The sequence below is a fragment of the Erinaceus europaeus genome, chromosome 19, assembly GCF_950295315.1.
Source record: "Erinaceus europaeus chromosome 19, mEriEur2.1, whole genome shotgun sequence".
Taxonomy (NCBI): Eukaryota; Metazoa; Chordata; class Mammalia; order Eulipotyphla; family Erinaceidae; genus Erinaceus; species Erinaceus europaeus.
Genome location: NC_080180.1, coordinates 47,423,340 through 47,441,411, shown reverse-complemented (window position 1 = coordinate 47,441,411; position 18,072 = coordinate 47,423,340). Strand labels below are relative to the sequence as shown.

Below are 18,072 nucleotides of genomic sequence, written 5' to 3'. Positions count from 1 at the left end.
CTGCTCCCGAATTGTATATTTTTAAATCATTTATTAGCATATGTATACAAGCACATATGTCAGGGTCCATACACATTTAATTTATATTGTGATTATGCATCTACAACAACCAGTCCTGCTTCCTATATATAAATACAGCACAGCTTATGTTTTTGCTTTTCACTGATTTGAGCAGTCACTTGTTTGTCTCTTATTTTTATATAGTAAACATTTATGTTTTATCTAAAGGACAAGCAATAGAGAAGATGTTTTATCCAGCAAAAAGTAAATATATACTATGAAATAATTTTGATGTCATTTTTTATAGTTTTCTTTTAGAAGTTCCCTCCACCCCCACCCCAAGTGATAGGAGAGTTGAAAATGAAGTAGGGTAAGGAATTACTGATTTCTGTTACTTGCCAATTCCTTCTTTTCTTCTCTTTCTTTCTTTCTTTCTTTCTTTCTTTCTTTCTTTCTTTCTTTCTTTCTTTCCTTTTATATCAGAGCGATGCTCAGCTCTGGTTTATAGCGGTAATGGGGGATTGAACCTTGGGCTTTGGAGCCTCAGACTCCAATTGCCCCTATTTGCCAATTTCTATGATGAAATACTTCCACCATAGCAGGTTTCAGGCTGCCAGTGGTTTAAATGGCTTCCAGAATTTCTAAATGTTTAAGAGTTTATTCTCTTAAGTCAAGCTAAACCATATCTAAAATATCACTCTATACACTTATGATGTAATATGTATTGTAGAATATGAATAAATTCTTTTTCTGTCCTCTACTATGGTTAGAGTGTTCTGAAATTGACTCTTGATTATAAAAGCTTTTAAAGTTATAGAAAAGTTAGTTGAAGGCTGGTCAAATAGCTCACTTGGATAGTGTACTGCTTTGCCATGTATACAACTCAAGTTCAAGCCTAGCCTCCACTGCATTAAAGCAAGCTTTGATGTTGTAGCCTCTCTCTCTCTCTCTATCTCTCTCTCTCTTTCTCTCTCTCTCCCTCTCTCTGTTGTAAAAAAGTGATTTGACAAATGTTCTTATAATGTCTCTAGATAGTATAACCTGATATCTTATAGGCTGTACCTAATTGAGTCTTACTAAACTTCTATTAATACTATTGTCCAAATTGGTTTTATCATCTGTATTCTATCAACAATATATGAAGGCATCTTTTTCATCGAGTCTGATATGATCAGACTTATTAATAATTTCTGTATAATAGGATAATAGGTTTTGTGTGATACCTAATGGAAGCTTAACCAATACTGTGTAATCACTATTTAATCTTCACAATTGACCTAAGCAATATATAGGTACTGTTATTATCTCTGCTTTTTAAAAATTTATTTTATTTTTTTCCTTTATTGGGGAATTAATGTTTTATAGTTGACAGTAAATACAATAGTTTGTACATGCATAACATTTCTCAGTTTTCCACATAACAATACAGCCCCCACTAGGTCCTCCATCATCTGTTTCCAGGACCTGTGCTCTACCCCCCACCCCCCACCCCCAGAGTCTTTTACTTTGGTGCAATACACCAATTACCTCTGCTTTTGAGAGGCTAAAATTGGTGTCTTCTCCACAATTCATACCTAGATCTACTATACTTTGAAGCTTATACTTTTAGTATCATGAGATTCTGTAATTTTTCATTATTATTACCAAAATTCTACTAATAGAATACTCACATGTAGAGCACACATAGTATTAAGCTCAAGGACCCGCTAAGAATCCTGGTTCGAGCCCCTGCTCCCCACCTGCAGGGAGGTCGCTTTACAAGCTGTGAAGCAGGTTTGTAGGGGTCTATCTTCCCCTCCTCTCTGAATTTCTCTCTGCCCTATCCCATAAAATGGAAAAATGGCCACCAGGAGCAGTGAATTTATAGTGCTGGTACCAATCCCCAGCGATAACCCTGGAGGCAAAACAAACAAATAAACAAAAGGACTCTTAAGACCTTGGTTTCTTCATTATGCAGAAGGATAAACATTACTAGAGTTTTTGCCAATTACACTGAAAATGGCTTCATTCATTAATAATCTAAAGAATATTCACCACACAGAGAAGCCTTTATGCTATGGTCTCAGACTCTTATCTAAAAGTGGTCACTTAGAGTGGTGAAGGCCAGTGATGGCAATACAACAAGAAGATTATGAATTTGGTTATTCTGCCTTTTCTGGAGTGGAAATATTGATGCTATTATGAAATCGTAGCATTAATAGTTTTATTTTGTTATTTTCAGATTACTCAAAGACTGCCCTGGTTTTGTGTTTACCCCTCGGTCAAGGGAAGATCTTCCACCAAACTTCCCCAGTGAAATTCCTGGAATCTGTCATTTTCTGGAAGCTTATCAACAGGGAACAAATTCCAGACCGTGGTTCCAACAGAAAGATGTTGAAGATGGCAATGCCAATTTTTTAGGCAAAGCATCAGGAATAGATTAGTGAGATGAAGAAATAGTTGATTAGTAGGCTTTGGAGTCTGACTTCTTTGTGCATATGAGGAACCTCTGAAGGCACTTTAAGACAGCAGATAGATGTCTAAAGAGCAGTATTACAATTTCAGGAGCTAAGTCACCATCTATTTCTTCCATTTGTCATGGCAAAAATCCATCCACTCCAATACTTTAATGCTTCAATGAAAAAAAAAGAAAGAAACTTCAAAAGTGATTTTAGAGTGATGCTTCTATCATATAGCTGCATTTATAACTCAGCACACTGTACATATGTGAGGTAGTTGTGGTCACCTGTACAACCTGATGGAATTGCCTGCAATCTTGTCCTTTGATAAATGTTATGGCTATTCAAGTGTATTTGTGATAGTGTTGCCTTAAAATAGCTTTTCCAGTGAAAATGATAGTCTTTGGCACTACAAGCTCTTTTGACCTTTTACTGTTTCAGCTCTGCTTTTTCTTAAGTCTCCTCATTTAACTGTTAGTATAATATAACAAAATGGACACTTTCTCTTTCTGTTGCACTTTTGTTTCTAGAAAGTAAGTAACTTGTGTTAGATGTAATAGGAACATGAACTAGTTCCTATGTAAATATCGAAGAGTATTTTATAAAAGTATTCTCCAAAACAGAATGTGTCCTCACGATACTTGTTTTCTTTGGTTTGAACATACTTTGATTCAGCAGATGATAAAGGGTACTTAGTTCATAATATTCATTTAATTTCTGTTAATTCATTTCAGTATCAAAATGTTCAGGATGAGTCTTCTAGCCCATATATGCAATAATAAGATCACAGTAATTTAATTTAACCAGAAGCAACACACACACACACACACAAACACACACACACACACACACACACACACACTGTCATTTTGGTCTGTTTGAACAGATATTCTCCATTGCCATACTGAGCCATTCAAAAATCCAACAACAAAATTAAGTGGAAACTTTTAATGTTCATGGATAGCTTCTGTTTTTTTGTGTGTGTATTGAACACTTTGATATGTGTGTATGTCCTAAATATGGAGTTTTTGTCATTACAAGTACACAGCTGTGATTTTTTTTCTTCTAGGCCAAATATCTCAATGAGCATTCTTAATGAGAATATTAGTGTCTGGGGGTTGGGGAGAAATAATGAAGTTGTGTTTTACCTATGGAAATTTCTAAACATTTTTATTTCTGGAATTGGAACTTTTTCTTTTAACAAGGGTAAACTAAATAAACTGCAGAGCTGAGTTTGAGTTATGTACTTGCTTTTTAAAAATTCAGCTACATAACAGGATCATGGCTTTTAAATCTGTATTTCTAAAGCCATTTACTACATTGAACTCTTACTGAAATAAAAAAAAAAGAAACTAAATTCAAAAGTCTCTACCCTTGTCTCCAGCTTTATGGATAGTGGTGTCAGAAACAAAGTCAATACTGATTGTATTTCAAAATTACATATATTTAAGAGAACATTAAATATACATATATTATACATATATACATTAAACATTATATATATTTAAGAGAAAACTAGGCACAGAAGGCTTGTGACAAGATGCTTCCTAAATAACCACATGAAGTCCCAGGACTGTTTCTTCAGTAGCCTGTTTCTCTTGAGAATTTTAAGTTCTGTCCTTTCCCTTATGGTTTTGTTTTCAGCTGTTACATATTGTTCCACAATCTTGTGTACAATAAATCCACTTTTTCATATTTCTCAAGTAAGCATAGAAGTCTACTGACTTTTTCTCAAGGTGTTTTCACCAAAAAGTAAAGGGAAATTGAGCATTATAATTTTTTTTCTAGGGTGAGGGTAGATAGCATAATAGTTATATAAACAGACTGTCATGCCTGAGGCTCCAAGTCCCAGGTTCAATCACCCACACCACCATAAGCCAGAGCTGAGCAGTGCTATGTTAAAAAAAAAACAGTAAATCCCTCCTTTTTCAAATTTTTTTTTATTTAAGAAAGGAGACATTAACAAAACCGTAGGATAAGAGGGGTACAGCTCCACACAATTCCCACCTTTTTTTTTGTATTATTATCTTTCAGTTTCTTCGCAGGCTTTGTAGGAAAGCACCAAGTTTGAATTTAAATACTAATAGATTCATCTACTCATTTTCATTTTCTTAGAAAGCAAACAACTCTGCCAGAAATAACGTTTTTCTTTTCTATTGCAAAGTATGGCTACTCTTTCATGAAAGGAAAAGTAAAGTTGAACATAAGCTACATAATTACAAAACACTGTGAAAGTGCAAAGTAGGACACCCAGTCCATTAGGAAGTACTCTTCTTGGGCTTAAAGGAATTCATCAAGCCAAATGGGGGAAGTGCATGATTCAGGGCAGGAAAATGACAGACACAAAGACATTGAACTTTCCAAGTGCATAGTACATTCAGGAAAATCTGGTGCCTGGGAAGACGTGCGAGTGGGGAGAAAAAGAACAGAAAGACTATTTGGATATAAATAATGAAAGGGACCACTAACCGTGTTAAAATGTGTTGTTGGTAATGGTAAATCATTACTTTTTAATACCTATTGAAACATTATTAAAATAAATCTTACAAACAAAAAAATGGGGACAGGGGAAAAAAGGAGGAGAAGGAAAAGAAGAAGGAGAAGGAGAGGGAGAAGGAGAAGAAGAAGAAGAAGAAGAAGAAGAAGAAGAAGTAGAAGAAGAAGAAAGGAGAAGGAGAAGAAAGAAGAAGGAGAAGAAGGAGTGAAATTGTCCATTGGTTGCTATCTCCCTAACAATTTTGAAGTTACTATTCAAGGAAGGAGTCAAGTCTAATCCCCAGCTCCAAAGTCCCAGGTTCAATCCCCTGTACCACCATAAGCCAGAGCTGAGCAATGCTCTGGTAAAAAGTAAATAAATAAATAAAATAGTGAGTATAATGATGGTAATTAAATTTTTTATTATATTTATTTATTGGATAGAGACAGCCAGAAATCAAGAGGGTGACAGAGAGGGAGAGAGACACCTGCAGCACTGCTTCACCACTCGCAAAGCTTTCCCTCTGCAGGTGGTTCTCAGAAGAACCAGAATGCTATAGTCTGATGTGTGCTTTCCAGAGGCAACTCCTGAAACAATATAGGGAAAAGTGGGGAGTTGGGCTGTAGCGCAGCGGGTTAAGCGCAGGTGGCGCAAAGCACAAGGACCTGCATAAGGATCCTGGTTCGAACCCCGGCTCCCCACCTGCAGGAGCATCGCTTCACAGGTGGTGAAGCAGGTCTGCAGGTGTCTATCTTTCTCTCCCCCTCTCTGTCTTCCCCTCCTCTCTCCGTTTCTCTCTGTCCTATCCAACAATGACGACAACAACAATAATAACTACAACAATAAAACAACAAGGGCAACAAAAGGGAATAAATAAATAAAATGAAATATTAAAAAAAAATTTTAAAAAATATATATAGGGAAAAGTGGATGCTTAATTTGTTCTGTACCTTGAAGGAAACTGGTCCATAGTGAATCCTGGGTATCTGGTATGAAAATAGAGCTGGGGTCTCTGTCTTTGGACTTTTACTTTCATCTCAAAGTCCTAAGATCTTTAGATCCTTTGGTGGGAAGAGAGGAAGATCTAGTTGAGCACATTACTAAGCTTTCTTCATATTACATCTCCCTGATGTTGCCAGTCACATCAAAACAGATCTTACCAATGACTGGTTGAAACCCTCAGAATATATTGGAACAAAGTGACTTGTGATTGGTCAATCATTTAAAAAAGATCAAAGAAGAGATAATCTCCTCCACATAGTCTTTGCAGGGAGATTACCCACCTAGAAAAGTGACCAAACAGAGCTTAACATGCAAAGCCTAAATGAAGTCTAGGCACTATGTGATGCTTCAAAGACATGTTCAACAACAAAAGTCAATGCTTTCAAAGAAATTGAGTGATGGTGTATTTGCAAGAGATTTAAGTGCATGGGTTTCATCCAAATAATTATTAATAAGTAAATAAGCTATCCCTACAATACATACTTGTAGGGTGGTTTGACACATAAGTTACCTTCACTGAACAGAATTTCTTTGTTTTTTCCTATTGTATACTTTGGTGTTATGTTATTCTTAGGCAGTTGAACTTGGAAAGTATAAGGAAGGCCAACTTGAAGGGTGCAGGGATGAGGTGAGTATGCCATTTGTAGGGTAAGGGGTTATAACTAGAATGCCTGAACTAAAAGCATGGCAATTCTTATAAAAGCCCTGTCTCTTCCAAAATAGTGTTTTGGAGGTGATAAGGAAGTAGAGTCTCCTTCCTAAATGCCTCTTCATAGCATGCGTCATTAAGCAGAGACATCAAAATGAAATTTTAAGTCAACATTGTTAGTTGGAATTCTTCTCAAACATTGGAAAGGCATTATTTAGTGAGAAAAGGGAGACTCAGTTTTCCTGTGAAAGTCAGAAGATTGTGGAAACCACTCCTTATCTCTGCTGTGTTAACTTTTCTCTTTGTTTTAGGTGTTAAGCACAGGACTTTTGATACAGTGGGATGCCTTTTTAGATGTTTCTTGTCTTGAGGATGTGCAGCTATTAGGCACTCTTCCTTCCAGTCCTTCTCACATTCTGGATTTTAGTGTCATCTATGTTTCTTTTGAAGCAGCTTTGCTCCTAACATATCAGTCACACCTACACTTGTTTTGACTATCTCACATAATCCACATGCTTTTTCATACCAAACTATTCTCCTGCCTCCTAAGTTATGCCCTTTTCTTTGTATGTTGTGTGCTTCCAAAAAATAAAAGTAGTAAAGTTTTTAGGAATGCATAGTGGATGATTTTAAAACAAGAAGAATTTTTAAAAATATTTATTTTAAAAAATATTTATTTATTTATTGGATAGAGACAGCCAGAAATCTAGAGGGAAGGGAATGGTAGAGAGGGAGAGAGACAGAGACACCTGCAGCCCCGCTTCACCACTTACAAAGCTTTCCCCCAGCAGGTAGGGGCTAGAGGCTTGAACCCAGGTCCTTGCACATTTTAACGTGTGCCCAACCTGGTGCACCACCACCCGGCCCCAGGAACAAATGCATTATCCTAAAAATCAGGTTTCTTTTCCCACCAATATAAATCCTTTCCCATCATAACAAACTTAGTTATAGATAAATGTCAATATTCTAGAATTAAACATTGCCATAGAAATCAAGAAAAGCTTAAAGGGCAAATCTAGACCTGGCAGAAAATTTGGGATAAGGTTGTCCTATCTTTCATATTTTAAAGTACTTAATACAATTGGCCTTACATAAGATTGTGAAGAGGATTGCTTGCCAGAAAAAGGGTTTGCGTAATAGCTGGATCTTAAAGTACCTCCTTTTGTGTTTAGGATTTAGTCTAAAATGCTTCCAAACTTAATCTGTGCTGGGGAAAGAATTATCAGGTAGCCTCAGGAAAAAGAAAACAACGAAGTAAATAAAGGGCTATGACAGAAATCACACCACCCAATGCACCTGGAAGAAGAGGGAGATAATAGAAGCCTTTTGGAAAGTCATGGTGACAATGGTCATTGAGTTCTGTGCTTTTAGACAAGAGTGATGCCCAAAGACACAGAACTGTGTAGCTCCAGTGAAGTACCACACATAGATCCTCAAACCAAGAGAAGAACTAATAAAACCTGTCAAGAAGAAAGTGGATAACTGGAGTAATTTGTAAATTTTGAAGGAGAAAAAAGCCACCATTACTTTACTTCTTCTTCTAGCGTTTGCCCTTCTTCCGTAGCCAGTCAACAGCGTCAGGTTGAGCCTGATGTAAAGTTTCGAGACCTCCTTTGAATCTGGAGAGGTGGCAGTCGTTGACTATGTGGGTCATAGTCTGTCTGTAGCCGCAGGGGCAGTTCGGGTCGTCTCTGGCTCCCCAGCGATGGAACATAGCGGTGCACCGGCCATGGCCTGTTCGATAGCGATTGAGGAGGGTCCAATCATAACATGCTAGGTCAAAGCCGGGTTGACGCTTGCAGGGGTCTGTGATGAGGTGTTTGTTCTTTACCTCAGCTGACTGACAACTATGTTTCCAAGAGTCTGGAACAGAGAAGTTCAGTGTAGGCGTAGGGGACCAGATTGGGTGACGAGACGTCAAGCGTTGGACAGGGTGGGCAAAGATATCTGCGTATATTGGCAGGTCCGGTCGAACGTAGACGTGGGAAATGAACTTAGATGATGCCGCATCCCGACGAATATATGGCGGGGTGATGTTGCTAAGAACTGGCAGCCATGGAACTGTGGTGGAACGGATGGTTCCAGAAATTATCCTCATGGAGGAATATAATTTGGAATCGACCAAGTGGACATGGGGGCTACGGAACCATACTGGGGCACAGTATTCTGCAGTGGAATAGCATAATGCCAGAGATGATGATCGTAGTGTGGAAGCGCTCGCGCCCCATGAGGAGCTGGCCAGTCTTGCAATGACGTTATTCCTTGCGCCCACCTTTGCTGCAGTTTTTATGAGATGTTTGTGAAATGACAGGGTGCGATCGAGAGTAACGCCAAGATAGACTGGCTGGGCTTCATGCCGGATTCTCGTATCGCCAAGCTGCACATTAAGCTCACGCGAGGCCGAGGCATGGTGTAGATGGAAAACAGATGATACCATTTTTGCAGTGCTAGGGATTAGTCGCCATTTTTTACAGTAATCAGATATCAGAGACATGTCTTTCGTGAGTGTTTCCTCGAGGATGTCGAACTTGGATGCCTGAGTTGCACAGCAGATGTCATCGGCGTAGATGAACTTCCTTGAAGAAGTTTCTGAAGAAGTTTCTGAAGAAGTTTCTTGAAGAAGTTACTGAAGAAAAAAAAATAATATTAGTGTTTTTAGGTTTTGTTGTAGACACATATGCAAGTAGCCTCACATATAGGCAACTGATGTTTTCTTGAATTATATTTAACATTTCTTGCATGACAATTTCATTCCTCTAGATTTTGGTAAACGTAATAGATGGCTATAGCTATCTCAAAAAAAATTTTTTTTCCATCTGAAATTCTTCACTGTTTTTCTCCCTGTGAAGCAGGATAGTTGTTGGCCCTTGCACTGAAAATCTTCTTGATAGTAACCATACTCCTTTAGTTGTTACTTTCTTTTAAAAACCTATTTATTTATTCTCTTCTGTTGCCCTTGTTGTTTTATTGTTGTGGTTATTATTGTTGTCCTCGTTGTTGGATAGGACAGAGAGAAATGGAGAGAGGAGGGGAAGACAGAGATGCGGAGAGAAAGATAGACACCTGCAGACCTGCTTCACCACCTGTGAAGGGACTCCCCTGCAGGTGGGAAGCTGGGGGCTGGAACCCGGATCCTTCTACCTGTCCTTGCACTTTGCACCACCTGCACTTAATGTGCTGCACTACCTCCTGACTCCCAGTTGTTACTTTCTTAAAGTTGCTTTAAATAACATGCTTCTGGAGGAGTTGTAAATTCAGTCAACAAGTTACCCCATGCCTCAGCAGTCTGCAAGACACTGTTACCACATAAATATTGAAATACAAGTACTAAATAAAACCCTTCAAACTTAACATGAATTCTGTTTAAAATTAACCATTAAAATAAATAAAATCAATGCCATTAAGATTCATTAAAATAAATTTGTCCTGATGTATCAATATTTCTTGCTGCTACAGATAAGGAGGAGGAGGAGAAGAAGATCATGATGATGGTGATAAAGGGGAATAAACACAACAGTGTGAAAAAGTAAGATCAAGAATGATGTCAGGATTTTGCCATATGTAATAAGTCAATGTATCCAAAATCCATTTTCTAAAAGTTATTAAGGGTAGTATGTACATAACAATAATACAATTCTTTAGGCATATAAAATTTCTGTTTCCAGCTATCTCACATTCAAATTTTTCTAATCATACATGAAATTAAAAACCTGGATTTAAAGTTAAAATTGTGGCTGGGATAGATAGCATAATGGTTATGCAAAGAAACTCTTATGCCCGAGGATCCAAAGTTCCAGGTTCAATCTCCACCACACCACCATAAACCAGAACTGAGTAGTGCTCTAGTAAAACATATATATGTAATTTTTTTAAAAAAAAAACTGTAGTTAAAAGTTAAAACTTGGGTCAGTTAATAGCTCATTTGGATAGTGCAATGCTTTGCCATATGCATGGCACGTATTCTCATCGCCATTGTATTATTTATTTAGTTAGTTAGTTACTGGATAAATATAGAGACTGAGAACAAGTGGGAGAGAGAAAAAGAAACATTTGCAGCACTGCTTCACTGCTTGTGAAGATTTCTGCACGCAAGTGGGAACCAAGGGCTTGAACCCAGATCCTTGAGCATTGTAATATGAGTGCTTAACCAAGTATGCCACTACCTGACCCCTCACTGCTGTGTCTTAACATATTCAATACATCAAAAACTGCGGTGGTATATGCTCCTCTGCTTCTTTGCCCATAGATACTTGAGGGAATTCTCAAGAATAGTAAGAAAGTGGCTGGGTGGCAGCAGTGCTCCTGATTGAGTGCACGTTACCATGTGCAGGGACCCAGATTCGAACCCCTGCTTCCCATATGTGCCACTAAGTAGCAGGTTCCACAGTCCTGATGACATTTGTTTGAGCTGCTTGCCTTGGGTGGAGAGTGCAGAGTCTTCTTCGAGGTCTGATTTAATACCTCCATTATACAGCAACGAAATTACTCTTCTGATAAAACTATCAATTGTTTGCTTCTAGGTACTTGTCATAAGTGAATGCCTAACCCATGAATTTACTTTTTTTTTTTTTTAATTGAAAGGCAGAATGCTGCATGCAACCTCCCACTTGGCTGTGTCTGGAGGCTTGGAACCTTGGTTTGGCTGCATTGTCTTGCAAATGACCCTTGAGAGCTTGTCTGGGAGTGTAGCCACTCATGTACCCTTGGTCTAAGAACAGTCATCATCTCTCTGTGTGAACAGTTCTCCCACTGAGCATATACCTTGGAGAGAGATGTAGGTGGAGCAGTGAAGGAGAAAGGGAAACACCAGCCTTTCTAGTCAGCTCAGCCGATCAAGCCCTGAATGAGTGACAGATGTCACAGTCAGATTGTCCTCATATGTAGCTATTTATATTTTGGGGGGGGGGGGTAGAGTTGACTCCAGCTCCAAGATTAGCAAGATGAGAGTGCTCAGAAGCCTTTCTTGGTCAGTGGAAATTGTACCTTCAAGAGTGCAGCAGGACAGCAGTGACCTACTTGGTTGAGTGCAGGTTACAATTCGCAAATACTCAGGTTCTGGCCTCTGCTCCTCACCTGCAGGGGAAAGCAGGTCCACAGATGTCTGTCTGTCTTTCTCTTTCCCTTTCTATTCTCCCACCTCAATTGCTGTGTCCTATCAAATAACAAAGAAAGAAAGAAAGAAAGAAAGAAAGAAAGAAAGAAAGGAAAGAAGGAAGGAAGGAAGGAAGGAAGGAAGGAAGGAAGGAAGGAAGGGAAGGAAGGAAAGAAGGAAGGAAGGAAGAAGGAAAGAAAGAAAGGAAGGAAGGAAGAAAATAAAGAAAGAAAGGAGGGAAGAAATAAAATGGCTGCCAGGAGCAGTGGATCCATAATACTGACATTGAGCCTCAGGAGAGAAAGAAAGAAAGAAAGAAAGAAAGAAAGAAAGAAAGAAAGAAAGAGAGAGAAGAAAAGAAAGAAAAAGAGAGAAAGAAAGAAGAAAAGAAAGAAAAAGAGAAAGAAAGAAGAAAGAAAGAAAGAAAGAAAGAAAGAAAGAAAGAAAGAAAGAAAAGAAAGAAAGGAAAGAAAGATGAATTCAGTTTGACCTGGAAGGTGGTATAGTGGATAATGATGAATATTGCTATTGTAAATGCCAAAGTGATGTCTGGTTCTCTTTCCCTTTCTCTCTCTCAAATAATAAATCTTAAAAATGAATAAACTATCCCATCAAGAATCATCTCAGTTTTACAGTACAGACACTTGCGGCCTGGGCCCACAGAGATCTCACTTTCTGCTCTCTGCATGTGTCTCCATCTCAGCATCACTTTGAACAAAGATACCCACCGGCAGATAAGGAAAAGAAATGTGACTAGTCATCATGTTCAGACCTGGGACTGCACATGTCCCTTCCTGCACATTCTGCTAGTGAAGGTCAGTAAAATAAGGGATATAAACTGGGTGATCATTGTGATCTATGGCACATACATTCATGAGGAATGGATCCTGTAATTTGTCCACATATTATTAGAAAGTTCCTGTGATTGCCTCATAATCAGGGGACTGAATGTTTTTGGTAAGATGAAACTTAGCTTTGGGACCAGGAGTGATGTAGCACTTACACTAGTTGACAAAAAAAAGAATAATCTTTTTTTTTTTTTTTAAATAGCAGAAGTCTGTTTTTAGTAACTCTAGAGATTTGGAACTATATGGGTAAATTGCTAGTGAGGTGGGTTTTATTTTGAGGGTTTCTATTTTTTTTTAGGCATGCAGCTTTATGTTTATGTTTGTCTGCATATGCTACAGAATATGATATAATAAGATAGAAGTCTAGTTTCTGTCCACTACCATTGATTAACCTAGTTATCCCTTTTACCTACCCCTCCTCCCTCTGAAGGAACAATCTTAATGTGGTGGCTTCTGATAGACTGTCAAATAGATAGTGAGCCCTATGACATTACAGTGCACTGTATACGTGCTCAAGCTATTTATCCTCACCAAAACTAACACACACACAGAGCATACAAGCCATTTTCTTTTCTTTTTTAATTTTCTTTATTTTTTTTTTTGAGAGAGAGATGCAGACAGACAGAAAGAGAGAAACACCAGAGCACTGCTCAGCTCTGGTTTCTGGTGGTGGTGGTGGTGGGGTTTGAACCTGGGATTTAGGAGCCTCAGGCATGAGAGTCTGTTTGCATAACCATTATGCTGTCTCCTTCCCCCCCCCCCCCGCCCACAAGCCACTTTCTATAATGCCCTTGTTTTAAAATTTAAGAACACCTTGTGAAGTCCCACAATTCGCATAGCCATCGGGCTGCAGATAACTTCTGTCTCTTCCACTAGGCATCAGTATAAAGGAATCCACTATTGTTTCTCCAGACACTGAAAGAAAAAAGAATGGAGTCCTATGAGAGGAGCTATGGGTTTGAAGGGAGTGCTCTACTGCAGGATCAAAAAGTTCACTGATATTCTTTCTTACTGTATGTGTCACTTATCTGTCCCCCCAACAACACCCCCCAGTTCAAAATAAATAAAGCAGTATCTCTCTCACAGAGAAGGAAGCAACGTTGAAGGAGGTAATGTGTGCAAAACTATTTGGTAAGCTGCAAAGCTTACTCAGGTAAGGCTTTAAAAATAAAAGTCTAATTGCATTAGAATTGTTCCACTAAAGCAAATACTGTGCTTCTCAAGTGAAGCGTCCTTAATGACTCTGTAAACCTGGTTAAACCAGTTAAGGTTTTTCTTTTGGCTTTAGATTTCTGTTTGATGTGCTTTGTCTTATAGGCACACTGGAAATCCTAGTCAAAGAGCCAACAAAGCATTGTAAATGACCTCAAATTAAATAGCATCTTTATAAATGTGCACACTCCTTTTAACTATTACTTCGAAGGTCAATGGAAATATCTTATCAATGTATGGTAATTAAACCTTTTATGTTACTGACAAAGCACTCTTCCAGAAAAAAAGGAAAAAAAAGCTTTGTGACTGGATTAATAACAATGCTTCTGGGCCCAGGTGGTGTTGCACATATGTTAAAATGCACAAGGACCTGTGTTCAAGCTCCCAGTTCTTACCTGCCAGGGGAAAGCTTTGCAAGTGGTGAAGCAGTGCTGCAGGTGTCTCTTTCTCTCCTTCTCTATCCCCACCTTCCTCTCAATTTCTGGCTGTCTCTATCCAGTAAATAAATAAATACAGATAATAAAAGAAATTAAAAGAAGAAAAAGAAAAAGTTTCTACATTTTTAGTCATACTACTTTCTGATAGAAAATCCACAATTTCCTATATTGTTCCATTAGGTTTCTATTTTATTTATTTATTTATTTATTAGCTAGAAACAGAGATGTAGAAATGTAGTGACAGAGAGAGAGAGAGAGAGAGAGAGAGAGAAAACACACCACGGGACCAAAGCTTCCTTCAGTGTAGTGGGGCCTAGGCTCAAACCTAGTGGAGTGCATGGCAAAGTAGCACATCGCCCAAGTGAGCTATTTCCCTAGATTCAGATTTAGATTTAATTCTTTTTCCACTCCAGGGTTACCACTGGGGCTATGAATCCACTGCTCCTGGCAACTTTTTTTTTTTCCACTTTATTGGATAGGACAGAGAGAAACTGAGAGAGCAGAGGGAGTTAGAGAGGGCGAGAGAAGGATAGACACCTGCAGACCTGCTTTACTGCTTGTGGAGTGTCCTCCCTGCAGGTGGGGAGCTGGGGGTTCAATCCCTGATCCTTATGCTGGACCTCGCACCTAGTACTATGTGAGCTTAGCCAGGTGCATCAAAGCCTAGGCCCCTAGATTTATTATTTTTTTAACAAAAAAGGAAGAGAAAAGAAAAAAAACAGCTGTGCCAGAAAGGTAGTTATAACCCAGAAATGGTTTCTGTACCACTTGCTACTCACGGCTTCTGCGTGAGAGCTTATTCAGTAGCTCACTTTATCTAGTCAGCCATAGGGTAGGACTGTGCAGTTCTACAAAGTTTATAAGGAACACTGAAAGACAGAATTCCATTTGAGCCTTCCAGTACTTCCATGGAGTGAAGGAGGCCAGGTAATGTCATCAGCATTAGAAACTGGAGAATTGCAGACATTATATAAGAGATCAGTTAAGTATCAAGGCTGATCTGGAGCTCATTGCTACATTTCTGCTCTTTCCCAACATGCACTTACTGTCAGCAGCCATGGTCATACCACATGTCTGTAAGGTGGTACAAGAACATGTGGAGTCTAGAAACAGCATTAAAAGCAATAGCCTCAGAAAAAGAGCACAAACTTGCTAATGAGTATAGAACACTAGTCTTGGGTTACTCACTGGTTTAAGAATTATAGTTGCCTAGCTCCATTTACTTTTCTCAGGAAACCTGTTAGACAAGTAATCTGCTTAATCTTTCAGTCCTAGAGTGTGTAGTATTCTTACTTTTCATATTTTATATGTAATTTGACTAATGGTATACCTCTATCAACTCATAAGATCCAGACAGTCTGATTATATAGTCAATGTAAGTGTTAACTTATATCATTCCCATGACTAAATATATGTTTAAATCAAGGGGGAAAAAATAAGAGAAATAACCAACACTCAAACTTTTGAAGTCCAGTCTCTTATTCCCTTTTGTGGCAGTCATACTCAATATATAGTTTAACGTAGACAACAGAAAGGTAGTATTTGACTACAATATATAGGATACTTTTAAAAATGTTTATTTTACTTTAATGAGAGAGAGATACAGAGAAAAAGAACAGAACACTGCTCAGCTCTGGTTTATGGTGGTGCTCAGAAAACAGAAAGGTAGTATTTGAATACAATATAACAGAAAGGTAGTATTTGAATACTATATATAGGATATACAATATATAGGATACTTTTAAAAATGTTTATTTTACTTTAATGAGAAAGAGATACAGAGAAAAAGAACAGAACACTGCTTAGCTCTGGTTTATGGACTGAACCTGAGATCTGGGAACCTCAGGCATGAAAGTCACTTGCATAGTCATTATACTATCTCCCCAGCCAATATGTAGAATTCTTTAAGAGCTAGCCTCTGCATTGAAGTAGACACATACAGTGCAAGTGCTACACTCTGCCAACCACTGTGTGAGACTTGAGCAAAGTAGAGTTAGTTCTAATTTCATAGGAGTCTTAAAATTTTACAGGTCTTCAGAGGACAATGATTCATTACTTTTCTAATTGCTACTTCTTGGCCAGGATTTTAAGTTTCCATTATTCCTGAGCAAAATTAAATGCATAAAGAGGTTTCCTGATATAGAAAAATACATTTTTACCAAATGACTGCTAAATTAACTAATATATTCGAACCAGATGACTCTTTGACATAACTATGTGCAGTTTATCTTTTATGAGTTTGGATTGTGTCCAAGTTTAAAACAACTAGCTTTTAATTTAGTCAAATTCATTCCAAAGCATAATATTAGAACTGGACTTAATTTTCATATTTTCTCAGAAATAAAATACATTTAACTCCCTAGATGATGAAGTGATCACCTTAACTGCTTCCAATTGCTATAACATCAATATTCACTATCATTCTGATTCACTCCTGACTCATCTCCTTGCCTCTCTACCTCCCCCTCTTCTCTCCTCACTCCCCCTTCTCTAACCCCATGCTCCACCCCACCCCCTAGCTTTCATCCCCTATCCCCTCTCCTCTATAACTTATTCCTATTCCTATCCAGGCCCCTACCCCTTTCCTTTTTCCTATCCCTCTCTTGGCCTTTCTTTGCAAACAGGGTAAGCTCTGGGGCTCAAATATCCTGTACAAATATCCTGTACAAATATCCTGCTCCCATGGCCTTTCTGTCACTTTTCTTCTTTTAAATAGAATGTGAAAAACGCAGAGAGAAAAATAGAGGGAGGAGAAATATTATAGCACCACTTCACTCACAGAGCTTTCTCCATTCAGGTGCTCCCGTATGGTGGCTCAGGGTTCAAACCTCGGTCCTTGTGCATGGTGACATATGTGCCCTACCAGATGAGCCAGATGAGATGGTTTTTCTTTTAATTGACTTTCAGAAATATATATATATATATATATATATATATATATATATATATATATTACATGTAATTTGGTATAACTATATATGGTATAAAATGTTTATTTTGATACTCAATAATGCCTTTTTCATGCAACTAAACTTATCACTTTCAGATTAAAAAGTTGTGTCAAGTTCCTCTCTTTAGGAAACTGACTTTTGAATCACTATTCCACTGATCAGAACCACATCACATAGCATGTTATCTAGAACGCATTTTTTTCCTCTTCTTTACTCATAAGCATTTGAATTGTTTGAATAATGAGTAATGCTTTAACAAAACTCATGATAAGAGTTTTTCTTTTTTTGCACTGACCAACATTTGCTCTGGAAGATTCATAAAGAAATAATAATCAGGCCCTGAATCATGCAGATTAACGAAACATATAATATTGTAAAAGATAATGTAAGGAAACATGCAGCTCCATGAAATGATAAAAGAATAAGAAAAAAAAATAGAAACCCTGATTTCATGTAGAAAAAAATGAATAAAACACCAAAGTTCCAAAAAGCACAGACCTGAGAAGCCCCTCAAACATGTGCTCCTCTTTCTCCCAATCTAAAGTTTGTAATTTCCACATCACAGAAAAGCCCTGGAAACTATGGCTGTTATATATTTAATATTTAACTTAGTCAACTAATTGGTTCTTATTCTCTGAAAATGTGATTCATTTCAACTGACATTTCTGAAAGTCACAAGTTGTTTATTTATTAACTTTTATTTGTTTGTTTGTTTGTTTTTAGTTAAGATCGTGCACTAGCTGATCTTCAAGTAGTTAGTGCTGATTTGGGGGCTGGCAAAGCCATTACCTAACCTCTTCTCTGGCTTTTCACTGATGCTTCTTAGTGTGTGGCAAACAGATAAGACTACATTGGATTGTTTCTAAAACAGTTTGGTGCCCTTGTACTTATGAGTTTAGTCTCTGCTTCTTTGAGTGAGGTGGTGACATCTGTTAGGAGACTTACTGAATTACAGTGGCCCCTTTCT

The 18,072-nt window shown here is 38.0% G+C and overlaps 1 protein-coding gene across 4 annotated transcripts in view; it reads left to right on the top strand.

Moving 5' to 3' along the window:
- Positions 1 to 3,809, top strand: part of GUCY1A1 (guanylate cyclase 1 soluble subunit alpha 1) — a 58,975-nt gene extending 55,166 nt beyond the window's left edge. For all 4 annotated transcript variants that reach the window (XM_007535056.3, XM_060178911.1, XM_060178912.1 and 1 more), the window contains one exon: positions 2,222 to 3,809. In XM_007535056.3, coding sequence (XP_007535118.2) covers positions 2,222 to 2,423 — 202 coding nt within the window. In that variant the 3' untranslated portion in view covers positions 2,424 to 3,809. The remainder of the gene's footprint in view (positions 1 to 2,221) is intronic.
- Positions 3,810 to 18,072: the final 14,263 nt, after the last annotated feature.